This window comes from Anguilla anguilla, chromosome 5, assembly GCF_013347855.1.
Source record: "Anguilla anguilla isolate fAngAng1 chromosome 5, fAngAng1.pri, whole genome shotgun sequence".
Lineage (NCBI taxonomy): Eukaryota > Metazoa > Chordata > Actinopteri > Anguilliformes > Anguillidae > Anguilla > Anguilla anguilla.
The window spans coordinates 58221753-58239252 of record NC_049205.1 but is presented as its reverse complement, the minus strand read 5'-3'; the positions used below and the strand labels follow the sequence as shown (position 1 = coordinate 58239252).

Genomic DNA, 17500 nt, shown 5'->3' with positions numbered 1-17500 from the left:
CTCTCCTGCAGTCTGGGTCTTCTGTAGTCCTTTCATGTTATTTTCCCTCAACATCACATGTAAATGTAGAGGTGGCAAAGAAAGAAAGTGCCTCTCCCTTCCCCCGAATTTCCAGTCAGTGGAACATGGAGCAGGTATACACCTGGATGTGTGTGTGTGTGTGAGAGAGAAAGAGAGCGTGAGAGAGAAAGAAAGTGAAAGAGGGTTCATGGTTATTTTCATACTAAACTAAGACCAACCTCCTTACGCTGCCTGAGTACTCGAATAAACGTTAAAAAAAAAAAGGCAGCTATACATTCTTTAAAAACTCAAACAGAGAAATGCTTCAAAGTTCCCCACGTTAATATCAGAGTTCCCCACGTTAATATTTAATTCTGGAGTGTGAGGTTCGCACGTGTGCTCATTAGCACCCCCTGCTTTGCATGTTTACACACATGGCCCGGGGGAGGGGGGGCGGGACGGGGGGGGTTAGCGGACAAGCCGTGCGATAGCGGTGTCAGTTACGCTGGAATTACCCTTAAACACAGCGCTCGGGGGGGGGTGGGGGGTGGGGGGGAGATCCAGGGCATTAATAACAATTATTGACGTTCTTTAGTTTGCTCAGACACCTTAAGTGTTGGGTATTGACTGCGGTGGCGGAGAGAATGTTGCGTATTGATTTCGGTCGGGCGGGAGGGGACGGGGGGGGGTCGAGGGGGGAGGGGGGGGACGGGCGTCTCTTCCTGTAAGGCCAGGATTAATCCCCCGGGGCCGACGCGCGGACGCCGCAGCTCGATACCATCGACCCGAAAACGCTCGCCCGTCCCGTCCCGTCCCCCGGGGGCCGTCACCAGCCCCAAACTCCCCGTTCCCGCTCCCCCCCCCCCTCAAACGGCCAGGCGCTGGGACGGTACACTGAGGTAGTTGTGGGAAGGCTCTAACCCAGGGGGTTACAGGATCTGTACCCCTCCCCACCCTGTCTCTCCCAGTGATAAAATGGAGGAGCAAGGCCCAGAGGTACAGTTGAGCGACTGTTTATGAGGGGAAACTGGGCTTAACTCCAGGGGGAGAGAGATTGCACTTCGTACTTGTCTGCTGCTCGTTTGCTGTCTGTTATCTGACTGTTACTTGCATTTTGTCTGTCTGTAATTTCTGTTGTTGTTCTGTTTGTCCTTATTTGACTTTATATCACTTTTATTTTACCCCTTTTTTAACCCCACCCCCATCCCCCTCCTCATGCTTCCTCAAGAGCGCTTTTGATTTTTGCCAGGCTATCACTGTAAGATTCCCATTTTAATTCACCTGGTTGGTAAAAATTAAGGTAAAAAAGAATTAAACATTTTTTTTCAAACCGTCAAAGTGTCCAATTACACTGAATCAAATCACACCAGATATAGTTTAGTGGCTTCTTACAGTTTGTCCTCTGAACAGAACTCTGATACATGACCAAGTTTCTCCAATTATTAGATAAAATAATAAAGAAGGTACCTTACAGTATTCTTCAGCTGAAATATTTGGCAAATCAGTATACACTTCTGAAAAAAAACTAATATGTTTAGCAATGCTCATTTTATAAATGCAAGTCTTTTTTTGTGTTTTTTTTGTGTCCATCTTTGTCTGTTGCGGTTTTGGTTTAAAAGAGAAACTAAAGCTAATAAAAAAGAAAAAAAAAAAGAGTAAAAGATTGATTCACTTGTGAATACTGTGAATACATTCCCTAAGGTTTTGGAAAATCTGTTTTGGGTCACTATCAATTTAGTCACATTAATCAAAGCCAGCTACAGGACATGTTCCACAGGCAAGTCTCAGACTTCCCAGCCCATCAGCCCAGAAGCTCCCCAAAATGGCGCTATTTCCAAAAAAGAATTTCCTGTCCACCTCACTGAATATGCGCACGTTTTCAGTATGAATGAGGCAAACTGAACACAGAAGAAATCAAAATGTAGTTCTTTATTGACAATGTCATATGCAAAGGCACACAACCTACAGTACACTTAATTACGACGACATAATTACATTCGCATTGAAAAATCACATTTCTAAAATTAACCCTGTTTTAAAAAAGGTGTGGAAACAGTGCAGTGCTAATTTTCATTGATTGTCTGAGTTCTTGTGCTTTTCAATCATTAAAAACGGCTTCATCGTGTAGCTAAAGAAGGGTCCCCCCTCCCAGATATTTAAAAAAATGCTGGAAATGTATATAAACCTGCTATATTCATAAACATAGTTAGCCTCTCAATGTCAGAGAATGCACCTAAAGCAGCTCAGTCTTAAACACATTCATGAGATAAAATCGTTCAACAGTGTTTTTGATCATGTAAAAAATATGTATTTTACATATAAATTTACATCCGTGAATATTGGCACGCAGAAGCATTAATATTTAGAAATGTTCCTGTGTAACGAGCAAAGGTGGGGGGTTGTTTGGGGGGGGGAGGGGGCACATGGAGAGGAAGTCTGAGTAGACAACAGCACATTGAAATTTCCACATCCAAGTGTGACACTTCACATCACTGCTTATTAAAAATACAATCTTTCGGATGGCAAAAAAAATAATAAATTAAAAAAATTACAATAATTCATAAACATAATTGTTGGCCACCGGCAGCAGTTGGGTGCCCTTGTAACAGCTTTCTCTCTTTGAGAATCCTTGAGGAATGCATCCCACAATGCAGTGCGGTGCAGTTACAGGCCCTGGGTCCGCCCACACACGCACGTCTGCCCCGCCCTTACCCCCGAGGTGCAGCGGGGCCACGCCCGATATTTGGGATCCTCCGTTGACCGCTTCCCTCCGATTTCACACAGGACGGTGAGAATGGCGGCTAACGGAAGGGGTTGGTGGGGGTGTGGAGGGGGGGGGGGTTGTGCCCTAGCAATGCAGTTTGGCAGCCAAAGGCTTCTTCTTCCTCTGACCGTTTGTGGACCCCCTGACAGCCTGGTCTGACCTGAGACTGGGGGGAGGGAGGGGGGAAGAGAGGGGAGAGAGAGAGAGAGAGAGAGAGTTAAGAACGACTTCTGTTCCTCAGTAGAAATCCCTGCTTGTCTCTGAAAGACAGGCAGATCATGCTCTTGATCAAAGTGGAATCAGAGAGATCATGTTTTCGGTCCTCTTCCTGCTTTGCCTGCCTGGTTCCCTTCCAAAAAGATCCCTGATGGCTAAACTTTAGTGACAAACAGGACCTTTAAAAAAAAAAAAAACTATATATATTTATGTACATCTTACTGCACACTCACTTAAAATGTGTGCATTTTTATTGTCAGTATCGGTATCCCTGGGATACGAGCATCAGCCAAAGAAAATAACACCGTGTTAAATTATCCATTTTATCCGACTGGGATTTTTTAAATTTTTATCTAAATGGCTCAAATACACAAAGAAGCATCAGGAACTGAAACTGCAAGATAAAAAAAAGCAAATGATAAAAAGGTTAGAAAAGTGATAAATTTAATAGGAAAACACAAAGCAGAGCTGCACACAGATTTTGGTCAGCTGAGCTGTCCTCGGCGCTGGTTAAGCTACCAGACGCACACTTATGCTGGTAATGAAATGCACTGAGTGCATCTTCTGCAGGTTTCAGGGGGAGATGAGGCTGTGGGCGCTGCTGGTGCTGTGCTGTGCGACGTCGTGCCCGCCTCGTTTTCCCTGACCTCTCGTTGTTCTTCATCTCTGGCGCAGACGCCCGGCTCAGCGCTGGCTACGGGCCGGATCGCTAACGCGTGCGTCTCTCCGCCGGTACAGACGTGCTAAATCATTCCAGCGGCGACGATTAGCAGCGGAAACAATCAGAAACAGCGAATGGTAATCAGCCGCGGTAATGCCGCTTTGAACCATGGGAAAATGTGGGCTTTGGGGTGGGGGTGGAGGGGGGGGACTGTTGTAGAAACGAGAAACGAGCAGACCGAAACGAAAGCCTGGCGAAGAGCGTGGCGAACGAAGCTAGTCGATCTTTTTCGACACGCGCGTCCGCTCCGTCCCGCCCCGGGGGAACAAACCCACAATCGTCACTCGGCACGGGCGGGGCCCACTGAGCAGGGCGCGCAATTAAGAGGGAGGGGGGGAGTCGAAACCGCCGCGGCGCGGGCTTTGCTAACGAGAGGGCGCTAATCGGTATGCTAACGGGCTGCTCGTCGTGATTTAACCGGTGGCCTCGACTCCCCGCCCCCTTTGCTGATGGACAGAGATAGACGGACGGACGGACGGACGGTCAGACAGACGAAGCGGCAGGCGGTTCCACGCACCCCCCCCCCCACGGCGCAGCTATCAACTAACGAGAGGGTGCTAATCGGTATGCTAACGAGCTGCTCGTCGCGATTGGCTGGCGACCTCGACTTCCCGCCCCCTTTGTCCTCCGTGCTGACGGACAGATAGACGGACGGACGGACGTACAGAGCACCAGACGGTTCCACTTGTCACCCCCCCCCCCCCCCGCCCCCCACCCCCGGCGCAGGCTTTCAAAGTGGAGTCAAAGCTATTAACTATTCAATCACATAAAGCAGGAGAGAGAGAGAGAGAGAGAGGGGCGGAGGAGGGCTGTGGGCTGCCGCGTTTCTGCTCCAGTGCGCTAAGAGCCCGCTCCACCGCTCCATCTCAGCGTGAAAAATAAATAGATTGCCTCGCAGGAAGATGGCCGCTCGCGTCCCCCCCCCCACCCACACTCCTACCTCCCTTTAATAACAGCAATCTGCAGCGAAAATCTAATCCCAAGTACCATTTAGGCTGCATCTAGATAACTTCTGCTCGGAAAAGCGTACAATATGAATATTTCATTCCTTGATAGCGCAAATAAACAAGACAAGCTTTCAATCAATCAGAGGACCTTCAAGCTATATGTGACCCGGAAGGGGGGGGGAGAAATTGCTAATGAACCAGATGCTTTTTGGACAAGCTACATCTTACAGGCAGAGGTTTTTTTTTTCTCAAGATGACTGCTTTTAAAAAAGAAGGCACAAACATCTCCAAAGGTTTTCCATCAAGGCAGCTCAAGGAAGAAAAAAAAAAGATTCCTCAGATCTTCACCTGTGGAGTTGAGTAAACCTTTACATATATATTCTCTCCTCACAATCTGGAGCAGATAAAATGCGCTAGAAAGACAATTTCCATACCACTATATGAAATATATATCAGCCAATCAAGCGTGAGCTCTGTCATATGCAGTCACTGATTCTGTAAGCTCTACCTTCACTATTAAAGATGCCCGCCCCCCCCCCCCCCATCATGGCTATTAACAGTACCAATGGGACCTGGGAGCGGGTGGGGGCCACACGTACTGAGCACGCGGGGGGGGGGGGGGGGGGGGGAGGGGGGCTACTTGAACCCCCCCAGTAATGACAGCTAAAAGAATCCTGGGGAGTCATGCAGAAATAAGTTGACCCAAACACCACCCCACCCCCGCACCCCCGCACCCCCCCCGTTTGTGTCGGAATGGAACACCACCCCCCTGCACTGTCTCCCCATATGCAATTAACCTATTTATCTATTTATTTATATTTTATTTATTGCCCACTCCCAGACTGCATCTTGCTTTCTCCTGGCCACTTTTAGGCACACCTCAGAGGGTCAGCCGGAGGGGGTTTGGGTAGTTACCAAAATCGGTTAAATGGGGCGAGTCCGTCGGCCACTCACCGTGTACCCGCTCATTTTCCTCGGGTCGTCTGTCTGAGTGCGCCCCCGTCAGAACAATTGTCCTGCCCAGATGCCGATAACTGCTTGCCTTCCACTGTTTTGGTTTTGACTCCTGTTTTCGTGTTCCCAAAGCCTGAACTAAGATGGCGGTTACTGTTTGTGTAAAGGCTTAGTTTGCAACTGGGGGTCCTTGAAGGTACTGTACGGGGTCACTGGTCAGTCTTGATACATAATGAGTAGACTTATAGAAATATTTACAAATAAATAAATAATAAAAAAAAAAATATATATATATATATATCGCTTTTTAATTTATGATAGCGCTTCCCAGGATGGCATTGAGCCTGGATGGGGGTTCCTGGCTCAGAATCGGTTGAAAGCCTGTGGCGTAAAGGGTTAATTGTTATGAATTCCCAGGCAGGTTTCTCCCTGTGACTGTTTGGGAAGAGTCTGAGGGATTCCACAGGTGAGATTAAGGGTCTGGAAGCTGGGATATGGGAGAAAACAGAGAGACTGACAGCTGCAGGAGCATCATCAGCCCAGACTGAGTACACACCACAGTCTGAGGGGCCAAACTGAGTACACACCGCAGTCTGAGGGGCCAAACTGAGTACACACCGCAGTCTGAGGGACCAAACTGAGTACACACCACAGTCTGAGGGGCCAAACTGAGTACACACTGCAGTCTGAGGGACCAAACTGAGTACACACTGCAGTCTGAGGGACCAAACTGAGTACACACCACAGTCTGAGGGACCAAACTGAGTACACACCACAGTCTGAGGGACCAAAACTGAGTACACACTGCAGTCTGAGGGACCAGACTGAGTACACACCACAGTCTGAGGGACCAAACTGAGTACACACCACAGTCTGAGGGACCAGTCTGAGTACACACTGCAGTCTGAGAGACCAGACTGAGTACACACCACAGTCTGAGGGACCAAACTGAGTACACACCACAGTCTGAGGGACCAAACTGAGTACACACCACAGTCTGAGGGGCCAAACTGAGTACACACCACAGTCTGAGGGACCAAACTGAGTACACACCACACCGCAGTCTGAGGGACCAAACTGAGTACACACCACAGTCTGAGTGACCAAACTGAGTACACACCACAGTCTGAGGGGCCAAACTGAGTACACACCACAGTCTGAGGGGCCAAACTGAGTACACACCACAGTCTGAGGGACCAAACTGAGTACACACCACACCGCAGTCTGAGGGACCAAACTGAGTACACACCACAGTCTGAGTGACCAAACTGAGTACACACCACAGTCTGAGGGGCCAAACTGAGTACACACCACAGTCTGAGGGACCAAACTGAGTACACACCACAGTCTGAGGGGCCAAACTGAGTACACACCGCCGTCTGAGGGGCCAAACTGAGTACACACCACAGTCTGAGGGGCCAAACTGAGTACACACCACAGTCTGAGGGGACAAACTGAGTACACACCACAGTCTGGGGGGCCAAACTGAGTACACACCACAGTCTGAGGGGACAAACTGAGTACACACCACAGTCTGGGGGGCCAAACTGAGTACACACCACAGTCTGAGGGACCAAACTGGCACACTCCAGCCAAAAGTTAAAACCCATTTTCAACTTTTTTTAAATTCTTTTCCCTTTTTCCCCTTTTTCACTTGAGCGAATATCGGAGGAATCAGCTGGGAGCACATTAACGAAAGAGAAATGTCTGAGAGCTCGGGGACCGGCGAACAGCAGCTCGGCGCGGCGCACTCACGCCGGGAAGCCGCGAAAGGTCGCCGGAACACGCGCCGTTTTCCCCGTCGCCTCGACGACGCACGTAATATTCGCAATCGATAAAAAAAAAACTAAAAAAGAAAGTGTGTCTCCTCTTCTTCCTGCCACCGTGGTGCTAAACTGTGTGTACACGGAGGCCTGTAGGCTGCTCTCACCACAGACACGATACAGCCCGAAACGGAGAAGGTGAATTCTGTCGTCTTCTGAACCTTGCGGCTGAAATCCAGGAAGTGGAGGTAAGCTCGCCCCTTCCACTTTAATAAAAGTTGTAATTCGCCCCAAACTTATCCACAGCTAAGCCTTTTCTTTACTTTTTTCCCCCCTCCTCTTCACTGCTAATGTTTATGTAGCTCACCGTGAGTGAAATTCACTTTGATATTTCACCTTTTAAAAAATTTTGTTGATACTTCCACGGTTTGATTAACTGTGAATGCTGCTCTCGCACACTGATCCAGTTGTGTTAAAAAAAAAAAAAAAAAAAAAAAATCAAAGACCAAACAAAAAAGGTAAAAAGTAAAGCGAGGTGGGGGAAAAAAAACTAACTATAAACTAAATCTGTAAAAACAAGGGACATCAAATGTTAGATGCCAATTTACATGACACCCAAACACCACAGTGCTTCTCTCGGTGAAAACTCCCTGTCGACCCATTTAAGACCAAAATATGACAGGAAGGACATACTGACAGACAGAACTGATTTTCAATCAACACCCCTCAAGGATGTATTTCCTATCAATACAAGATTCTATTGTGTAAATTTTATCATAATTTTGGGTGTCAAAAGAACCATCATAAAACACACAAATTGGAACCTGCCACACGTTTGACAGGGCGAGATAACCACATGGATTACCTGGATCAGCATTCAAATGTTTGTTGGGAGAACGGTGAATAGGAGAAGAAAAAATAAATCTGATTCATAGGAATTAATTTTCCCTGCTGAAAGTAGGAGCGGAGTGAAATTTGCATTGGGCCAGAAACGAGTGGAATATCTTAGCGCACGCTACTTGGGGGCGTTGATGGAAATATTCATGATTAGATTATTGGGATATTTGATGTGAGGGGCCAGAGGATACTGAAACTCAGACTGGTGTAAAAGCGCATCCATTATGCACTGTGGGGAAGCCAAGAGGGTGAGACATGGGAAAGTGTAGTACTGGGGTGCAGCAAGGGGTACAGGAGGGGTACAGCAAAGGGTACAGGAGGGGTGCAGCAGGGGTACAGGAGGATTTGGCACATGTATGAAGCTGCATGCAAAATTTCCTAAATGGCAGGCAGGACAGTCCACAATTTCAATGATTTGAAAACTGCAAATAGACCAAATCTGACAAGAAAATTGACATTTTTCAGACCAGAAAATGGATTAATTATACCTTTGAATACTAAAGCTAGGCTAGTTTCATATGCAATAAAACTCTCGCTGTAAGCGTACCATTTAATGCAAGAAGCCATTTTGAGACAAATTTGCTTTCCACCACTCAAACGCAAAAAAAGGAAGCTTTAAAAACGGGCTGTTCTCACAGCAGCAAAGTCCTCGTCCGTGGGCAAAGCCCAAGAGAAGGGTTAGGGAACATCCATAAAGCGGTTTGGGATTCTCGGACGCGATAAAATTCAGACAGAACGCTTTCTAGTCTCTCTCTCTCTCTCTTTTTTTGTGACAAAAATATTTTAGCCATTTTACAAGACGTTTGGCCAGTTGCCCTGTAGTGAGATCATCTTCGCTGCCGAACCTGTCAAGCACTCACAAAATAAGCTTCTTAGCAGAAAACTTTTCTTCGTAAAAAAGCCCATGAAAAGTGAAACACTGAAATAAACAGCTTTCTTGCTCCTCCCTATGCTTAAAAGAGACATTCTGCCCAACACTCACTTCAGGAAAAATGGCCATTTTGTACCTTGAATGATCTTTCTTGTTTGCAGATCAGATGATCAGAGCTGAGCATCATAAAAAGAGCGTAACACTACAAACCCCTTTGCAATCTATATGGCCTGTTTTATCTGCCAATTGTGCAAAAACTCCATGATCAAATCCACTCCATTTTATGAAAGTGTCACTGTGATATTTATTATGGTATTGCAATCGCCATGAAAACAAGCGGGTCTATCCACAGAACATTTGATCGTTCTGACGTCTTTTACGATTTTTCACGAAGTCTGAATTAGTAGAGACAACAGACTGTGCGCTCCACTCTGACCGTTTAGAACAGGTGGATTTTTATTAACCGTTTAATATCCACATAACAGCAGTTCTGTTAGGCAATGTTTAATTGATTTTATGTTAAAATGCAAATTCTGTCACCACCAGGGGCCACAAGCATTTTCTCCAGGCAAGATTTTACCTCATGTGTTTTTTTTAAAATTCTTCCTGAAAGTGAGGAGTTCTTATTTTTGCACACCACAAGAGGATCTGGCATTGGTCTTTAGAAGGGCAAAATGCTGATGTAGCATTATGGTGATTTACAGTCTAACCAATTAGCAGCGAACTGCCCATCCGAAAACTTCCAGTACAGCCAAACAAGTCAGGTCAGACCTCCAGAGTTCATGCTTAGAAATGATATTATTTTCATTAAAAAAGGAATTTTTAGCTATATTCCAGTTTATAGATTGGGAAAAGGTAAAGCAAGGCCAGTAGTACTGATGAGTTTACTTTGTACCTGATAGTCAATTTGATCTATTATCCCACTGATTGGCCTGAGACTGAACTCACCGGGTGTCCCAGGCCAGGTTTAAATCAGGTCCATAATTAGAGGGGAGGCAGTACTGCCGGCCCCTAGGACCATAATTTGAGTATCCACGGTAAACAGCCCTGTAGCTGAATACACTTTTAGTTTTAAAAATAGTCCGCGCAGGGTGATTAGAGAATGATGTACGCTATCGGGCGAGGCGCTGGGGTCAGTACTCACGCAGGGGTGGGCCTCTGGCTGGACGTCCGGTTTAGGAAGCTGTGCTGGTCAGCCGGACCCACGCTGAGGGCCTGAAACAGGGGCACAGGCGTCAGCACTGGGCGCGCGTCTGCTCCTCGTCCTGAACCCTACTGCGCACTCACGGACACCGAGCGAACCCAGTGGCTCCCGCAGTGGCAACGTTTCACCACTAGGGGGGAGTCAGAAGACCAGCAAAAGCACTGGTTAACAGTGCGGCTTTCCATCATTCTTACCAGCTGGTTTGGGGAGCAAAAGTAACTAAAAAACAGTTCACTTGATACTGTTCATTTTACCTTGAAAAAGGAAAGGGTGTGACATTGTTTTCATTTATTTTATTTTATTTTATTTTATTCTATTATATACTATGTTGGTTTTACTGTTGCTATACTCTGTGACCTTTTATTATACTTATTGTGTCTTAAATGTTTTTGTAATCTCGGCTACATTGAAAATGAGGGCCTAGCCCTCAATTGTACCTCAGAGCATTAAATAAAGGTTATGATGATGATGATGATTGAAGGTGTCAAAACAGTAACCCACAGGAAGAGATCAGGTGACCTGTACGCCCTGAAAGGGAAGCCTCCTCTCCACCTTAGCTAATGTGTGGTTAGCGTTCTGGCGCAAAATGGCTGCCGTGCATCACCCAGGTGGGTGCTACACATTGGCGGTGGGTGAGGTGGGTTCCCACTCATCACTGTAAAGCACTTTGAGCATTCGGAAAAGTGCTGTATAAATGCAATGGTTAGTATGTTTGTTTGTTCGTTGGACACCAGTGAGGTCCTCCACCCCGAGGTGTTTATGTGTCTAAAGCGGCTCCCTCCCCCACCGAGGCCTCGCTCCTGGGGGGGGGGGGGGGGCGAAGGCGGCGGCGCTCTCTCTCACCCTGAGTCTCTCCGCGTCGATCCTGCTGTCGTCCAGCTCGGCCTTCAGCTTCCTGTTCTCCCTGTGGAGCGCCCCCACGCTCTCCTGCAGGTGCCTGCAGTACAGAGACACGCCCCCGTCAGCACCGAGCGCCCCGCCTCGCCAAAATCGCCCGGCTCTCGCGTTTCGGAAATCACGCACTTCACCATCAAAATTAAATTTCTAATTTCTTCCTGTGCGGCCATTGGTAACAGCATTGGGGACGATGCGTTAAGGAAGATTCTAAGCTCTTATTTTCCTTTTTCATCGACTGCCATTGTGTAGTTTGTACATTTTCATCTTGGTAATAAACCTTTTTGCTAACAGTTGTGGAATCCGTGTGGTCTCTTCTTCATGGTTGTAGTGCCGTGACCCCAGAGTCAGTAACCAGCTTCATGACCTGATTCTCTAAACAGCTCTGTAAACCATTACTGGGTCTGACCTATACCAGCAGCTTCTTCACGGTTCACAGTTGGAGCTCACGACTATCAAAAATGTTAGCCGAAATAAGTGACTGGGCAAATGAAATAAGAGAAGTTAGTTATTTAATCAGTCAGGTCAAGTACTGTAACAGAAATGAGCATGAAATCCCAAAAATGAACCCCTGGACCCCTGCCTGCGAGAGCCCCCCCCTTTCGACCCAGGCGCCGAGACGTTAGCGCTAGCGTTAGCATTAGCACACGACGCTCACACTCACTCCTTCTCCGCGGTGAGGTGGACGATCTTCTTGCTCTGGTCTTTGATGGTGCTCCCCAGCTTCTCATTGGCCTGTCTGCAAGGACGGTAATAAACAGCGTTAATAAAAATAAAAAAAAAGGAGCGTAACCAAGGCGACGGCGGCGGCGGTACGGAGAGCGAGCGCTACGGTTTCGTTAGCGCCGCTCGTTAAACTTTTGGCGGACAGGAAGTTGTGGCGGCCATGTTTAATAACAGCCATAAAGCCCTCAGCCGACACCATTACAGCACTGTTAAAAAACAGACATTGCAGCATACAGACGAACGTTACGACACAGTTAATAACAATCAGTCAAAGCATACAGGGGAGGAGCATTAGGGTTCCCGTTAACAACGGCCGTAAAGAACAGAGCTCATATCGCCGTGGCGATGACGGCTAGGCGACACCCACTTCTGCTCCCTGACCCACTGGTTGACGTTGGACACGACCAGCTCGCTCTCCCTCTGCAGGCGGGAGCTGTCGGTGCGCGCGGTGCCCAGAGACTGCCGCAGCACCTCCACCTGAGGGAGAGAGAGAAAAAATAAAGGAGAGCAGAAGAGAGAGAGAGAGAGAGAGAGAGAGAGAGAGAGGAATCACTATGGTGGATAATACACACACGTGGAGTGGTGGTGGTGGTGGGCAGTGTGTTACCTCACTGGCTGCTGTTCTGTATTTCTGCTTCATCACATCCAGCTGTGAGTTCAGGGCTTCCACCTGTAATACACACACACACACACACACACACACACACACGCACGCACGCGCACACACACGCACACACACACACACACACACACACACACACAGTTAACATGAGTCATAAACACAAAGAGTGTCTCTATGTGTCACATGACACGCTCGACCACAGCCTCAAACAGATATTTACAACAAAAAAAAACGAAGACATTATAACCTCCATATCCAACACTCAGGCATTAGGACCCACATCCACACACACACACACACACACGCACGCACACACACACACACACACACACACACGATCAGACAGCTTTCACCGTGGCCCCGTGGCCTAGGCTCTGACCTGGTTGACCTTGCTGTGGTAGCTCTCCCTGACGGAGGCCAGCTCCACCTTCATCACCACCACCTCTTCCTCCCTGCTCTCCAGCGCCGCCAGCTGCTCCTGACCCCAGCGCTGGGCACGTGCCAGCTGGGCACTCAGCTCTGCCAGCCTGCCCTCGTACGTCCGGACCTGCGGGGCGCGGGGCGCGGGGGGGGGGGGGGGGTAGAGACGGAGAGGAGATGACCTCATTCATCCCAGTAATAATCATAAACTTTATTTATAGAGCCCTCATCAGGCCACAGGCTCAAAGTGCTCTGCAATAACAGAGCAAAGCATCGTAAAACAGCACGTTTAAAAGGAAGAGTACAAGACAAAGGACACCTTAAAAACTTTTCAGATTAGTAATAACAATAAAGTAATGGAATAAAAAATTACATACTATATTAAAAAAGATGCTGGTTAAAAGTGACTAAAATATAGAATCAATTTTTCAGCAAATTTAAATTTATTTCCCAATTATTTGCTCAGCACACGGCCCTACTCAGCAAAACTTCCACAACTCTGTCTTTAAAAATATTCTCAATTTTAAAAGATGTTTACAGAGTCAGAAAGCAGTGAATCGTGAATTTTGAGCCAATAATTCGCCGTTTCCTGGGGCCTGCTGGAGTTTCTTTTTTTAGTAAATGTTTATTTTGTGAAACTTTGTGACACTTGGGTGTTTTCTGAAACACAGCATGCACTCTTCATACTCAGTTTGGTGGAAACGCTTTGGTAGTGCATAACCCTAAAGTGCACCAATGATGCACAACACTTTTATTAGTATGTTATAATCATGTTATAATTTTGCTATAAATCATTAATAACCGTACAGGAATTCTGGTGAAAGGGTTTGACCTTCATAGAACTGACAGCTTGTGTGTCACTCCACACTTGGGAATAGAATTTTGCATGAGGTGTTACATCATCATTCATAAACTGCATTGGCTTATGATTATGAATGATTTATTAAGGTGTTACAACACGTTAACGAATACGTTACACAGGCTTAGTGAAGATTTTCTTGGGATGCGCGCTGATGTTACATCATGCAAAGCCTGATCAGTGATGTAAATCTAACATCATGACCTTGTATGCACAGTCCCACAGGGATTTTAATAGGCCAGTCACAAACGCAACTGCAAGCAAGAATTATGTTCTCGGTGTACCTACTGCTAATAAAGGTAAAAAAAAAAAAATAGACAAGTATGCAGCACCTTACAATTATTGAAATTCTAAACTGCTTATAGCAGCAGATCACGTTTTATATTTGACAAATACTGCTTTTATTTTGCCCGACAAACTTTAATCTAATCACTACAGGAGTGATGTACATCATTATTTTCATAGTTTTTTTGGGTCAGAAACACGAGTAACAGCAGTGGTGCTGATTCTAGGAGCTGATGACTCAGTTTGAGGTGAATTTCCGTTTGCTTATTATTCCCAATCTGGCCACTCGGCATTGCAAACCGTGGGAGAGGCCAATAACCGCAAAATAACTGCAAATGTGCACTCCAAAGTGGGGGAAGAAAAAAAAAGGGGGGGGGGGGGGGGGGAGAAGAGTTTTAAAAAGTTTTTATTTATTGAAAAAACACACAAAGGTGACGCAGAAGCTCTTAATGAAAAACGCGTGGAGGCGCCCTGCTTGTCTGCAGACATCAGGCAGCCGGTGCTGGGGGGGGGGAGATGGGCCCAGAGCACATCTCATCAGCACAGTGACCTTTACACAAGCCCAGAACAGCAGAACAGAAGCCGGAGCGCAGGCAATGAAGGTAATGAAAGAAGAAGAGGCAATTAAAGAGAAAGGGAGAGAGAGTGTCAACTCCACAGCCCTCTTAATCCCTCTGTGAGCAGCACATCGCCTTCAAACCGCGCACACACACACTGCCTGCGCTCTCTCTGTACACACACACACACACACACACATACACACATACACACACCGCACACACACACACACACACACACACACACACACACACACACACACACTGCCTCCACTCTCTCTGTACACACACACACACACACACATACACACACCGCACACACACACACACACACACACACACTGCCTCCACTCTCTCTGTACACACACACACACACACACTGCCTCCGCTCTCTCTGTACACACACACACACACACACACACACACACACACACACACTGCCTCCGCTCTCTCTGTACACACACACACACACACACACACACACACTGCCTCCGCTCTCTCTGTACACACACACACACACACGCACACACACACACTGCCTCCGCTCTCTCTGTACACACGCACACACACACGCACACACACACACACTGCCTCCGCTCTCTTTGTACACACACACACACACACACACAAGCACACACACACACACACACACACTGCTTCTGCTCTCTCTGTACACACACACACACACACACACACCAACACACACACTGCTTCCGCTCTCTCTGTACACACTTACATGCATACACAAACATATACACACACGCAGACACACAATCACACACACACAAAAGCACAAAGATGCACTCACAGACACATGCATGCACCAACAGATACACACAGAGACGTACGCATACACACACAGATGCACACACATACACATACACAAATACACAAACATGCACACACAGATGCACGAACATGCATGCACAAACGCACACACACACACACACACACATACATACAGATACACTCACATGCTCACACACACGCAGACACACTCACAGTTACAGTCACACACACACACACATACAGATACACTCACATGCTCACACACACACTCACAGTTACAGTCACACACACACACACACACACAGTTACACTCACACACACACACACACACACACAGTGTCCCTCCCCTCCTCGGGTTCATTATCTCCAGCCCAACGACTACGCAGCAATTATCTCTGATGGGCGAAGCGAAAACAGACGATGAGAGCACAATCGCACACGCGCTGCATAATCTTTTATTTATTAAAAGTGTTTTTTTTTGGGGGGGGGGTGAGGGAGGGGGTGGGTCCAGCTCTGCTGACTGAGAAATTACAGGGACTCGCTTCCCTAACCAATTACTGCCAGGGGGGGCCAGGGCCCAGTTACGGTTACTATGCAACACTGACAGCGTGTGGAGACAGTGCTCCCTGACCTGGGGTCAGCCACAGTGTCACGCTCAGCACATTTCCTAAACACCACCGCGCAGAGAGCTGTGACTCACTGCCCGCATTAATATGCATCAGCATTCTGTTTCTGACTCATATTAAAAGCATTGCCATGCTGTGCAAAAGGTGTGTGAGTGTGTGCGCGAGTGAGTGAGTAAGAGAGACAGAGAGAGAGTGTGTGAGCGTTTGTGCATGTGTGTGTATGTGCATGTGTGTGTGTGTGTGAGTGAGAGAGAGTGTGCGTGTTTGAGTGTGTGAGCGTGTATGTATGTGCATGTTTGTGTGTGTGAGAGTGTGTGTGTGTGCGAGTGAGTGAGAGAGAGAATGTGCGTTGTGTGTGCATTTGCGCATATGTGTGTGCGTGTGTGTGAGTGTGTGTGAGTGTGTGTGTATGTACATGTTTGTGTGTGTGAGAGTGTGTGTGTGTGTGTGTGTGTGTGTGAGTGAGTGAGAGAGAGAATGTGCGTTGTGTGTGTGTACACACAGGTGTCTGTGAATGTGCCTGTTTGCAGGAAACAGGATCAGAGGGTCCTGGCTGCATATTCAGCTCCTACACTGAGCCCCCTCCCAGAGGAGCAGCACCAGCACCAACCCCGCACAGGCTAATTAAACAGCCACCGGAGCGGCCTGCATCCGCCATTTCCCCCGCACGCTCATCTCCTACCACTGCAATGGAAAACTCCAGCAGAGCGCTAACACGTGCTAGCACACCTCACGTCCCGCGAATCCAATTTTAGGCCAACGGGACGGCTCTGCGTTTACCCTTTTCCCTTTCGGGTCGAGCGGAACCCGGTCCCCCGCGGGCCCATCTCTGGGGTTGGCCTCCCGTGAAATTTCCCGTCCCCCTCTTCTGACCCAATCAGTCACAGGTCACGACCCATTTAAACCCATTTTCAGTGGGGCAAAAAGCCCCACTTCCTGTTCACACTGCTGGTCAGTCAGCACAGAGTTTTGAAGCTAAGCCGTTGAGACAGATCTGAGTTGCAGTTTTTACGTTACACGCAGGCACAACCTTCTCAAGTTCCTCGCATACAATTTAGTTAGACAGATGGATGTTTAATGAAGAAATTCAGGTGTCTTGCTCAAGGTTAGGATAACAGAATCCCACCTGGGAATTGAACATAAGACTTTGGAGATTCCTTGGAGAAGCCCAGTTCCCTAACCATTATACTACACTGATGCCCCTTCTTTAATTGCTCCAATGTTATGGTGACAGTTTGGTTTCATCTGATGTTTTAGATGTTTTAATTCACTGTAGTAATCACTGTGATTCATGATATAGCCACAAAAGAAAAAAAAACTGCCCAACTTTTTTGAAACATTGCATGCGAACTCCACACACAGTAACGGAAGTTTTAAAATGTTTT

The 17500-nt window shown here is 47.3% G+C and overlaps 1 protein-coding gene across 1 annotated transcript in view; it reads right to left on the bottom strand.

Moving 5' to 3' along the window:
• Positions 1–1911: 1911 nt before the first annotated feature.
• The window catches only part of LOC118228189 (plectin), a 114664-nt gene continuing 99075 nt past the window's right edge, over positions 1912–17500 (bottom strand). The window contains exons 35-41 of the mRNA XM_035419526.1: positions 12959–13126; positions 12565–12627; positions 12325–12434; positions 11896–11970; positions 11181–11274; positions 10278–10348; positions 1912–2930 (exon numbers count right to left, since the gene is read on the bottom strand). Of these exons, the coding sequence (XP_035275417.1) occupies positions 2849–2930; positions 10278–10348; positions 11181–11274; positions 11896–11970; positions 12325–12434; positions 12565–12627; positions 12959–13126 (663 nt within the window). The 3' untranslated portion in view covers positions 1912–2848. The remainder of the gene's footprint in view (positions 2931–10277; positions 10349–11180; positions 11275–11895; positions 11971–12324; positions 12435–12564; positions 12628–12958; positions 13127–17500) is intronic.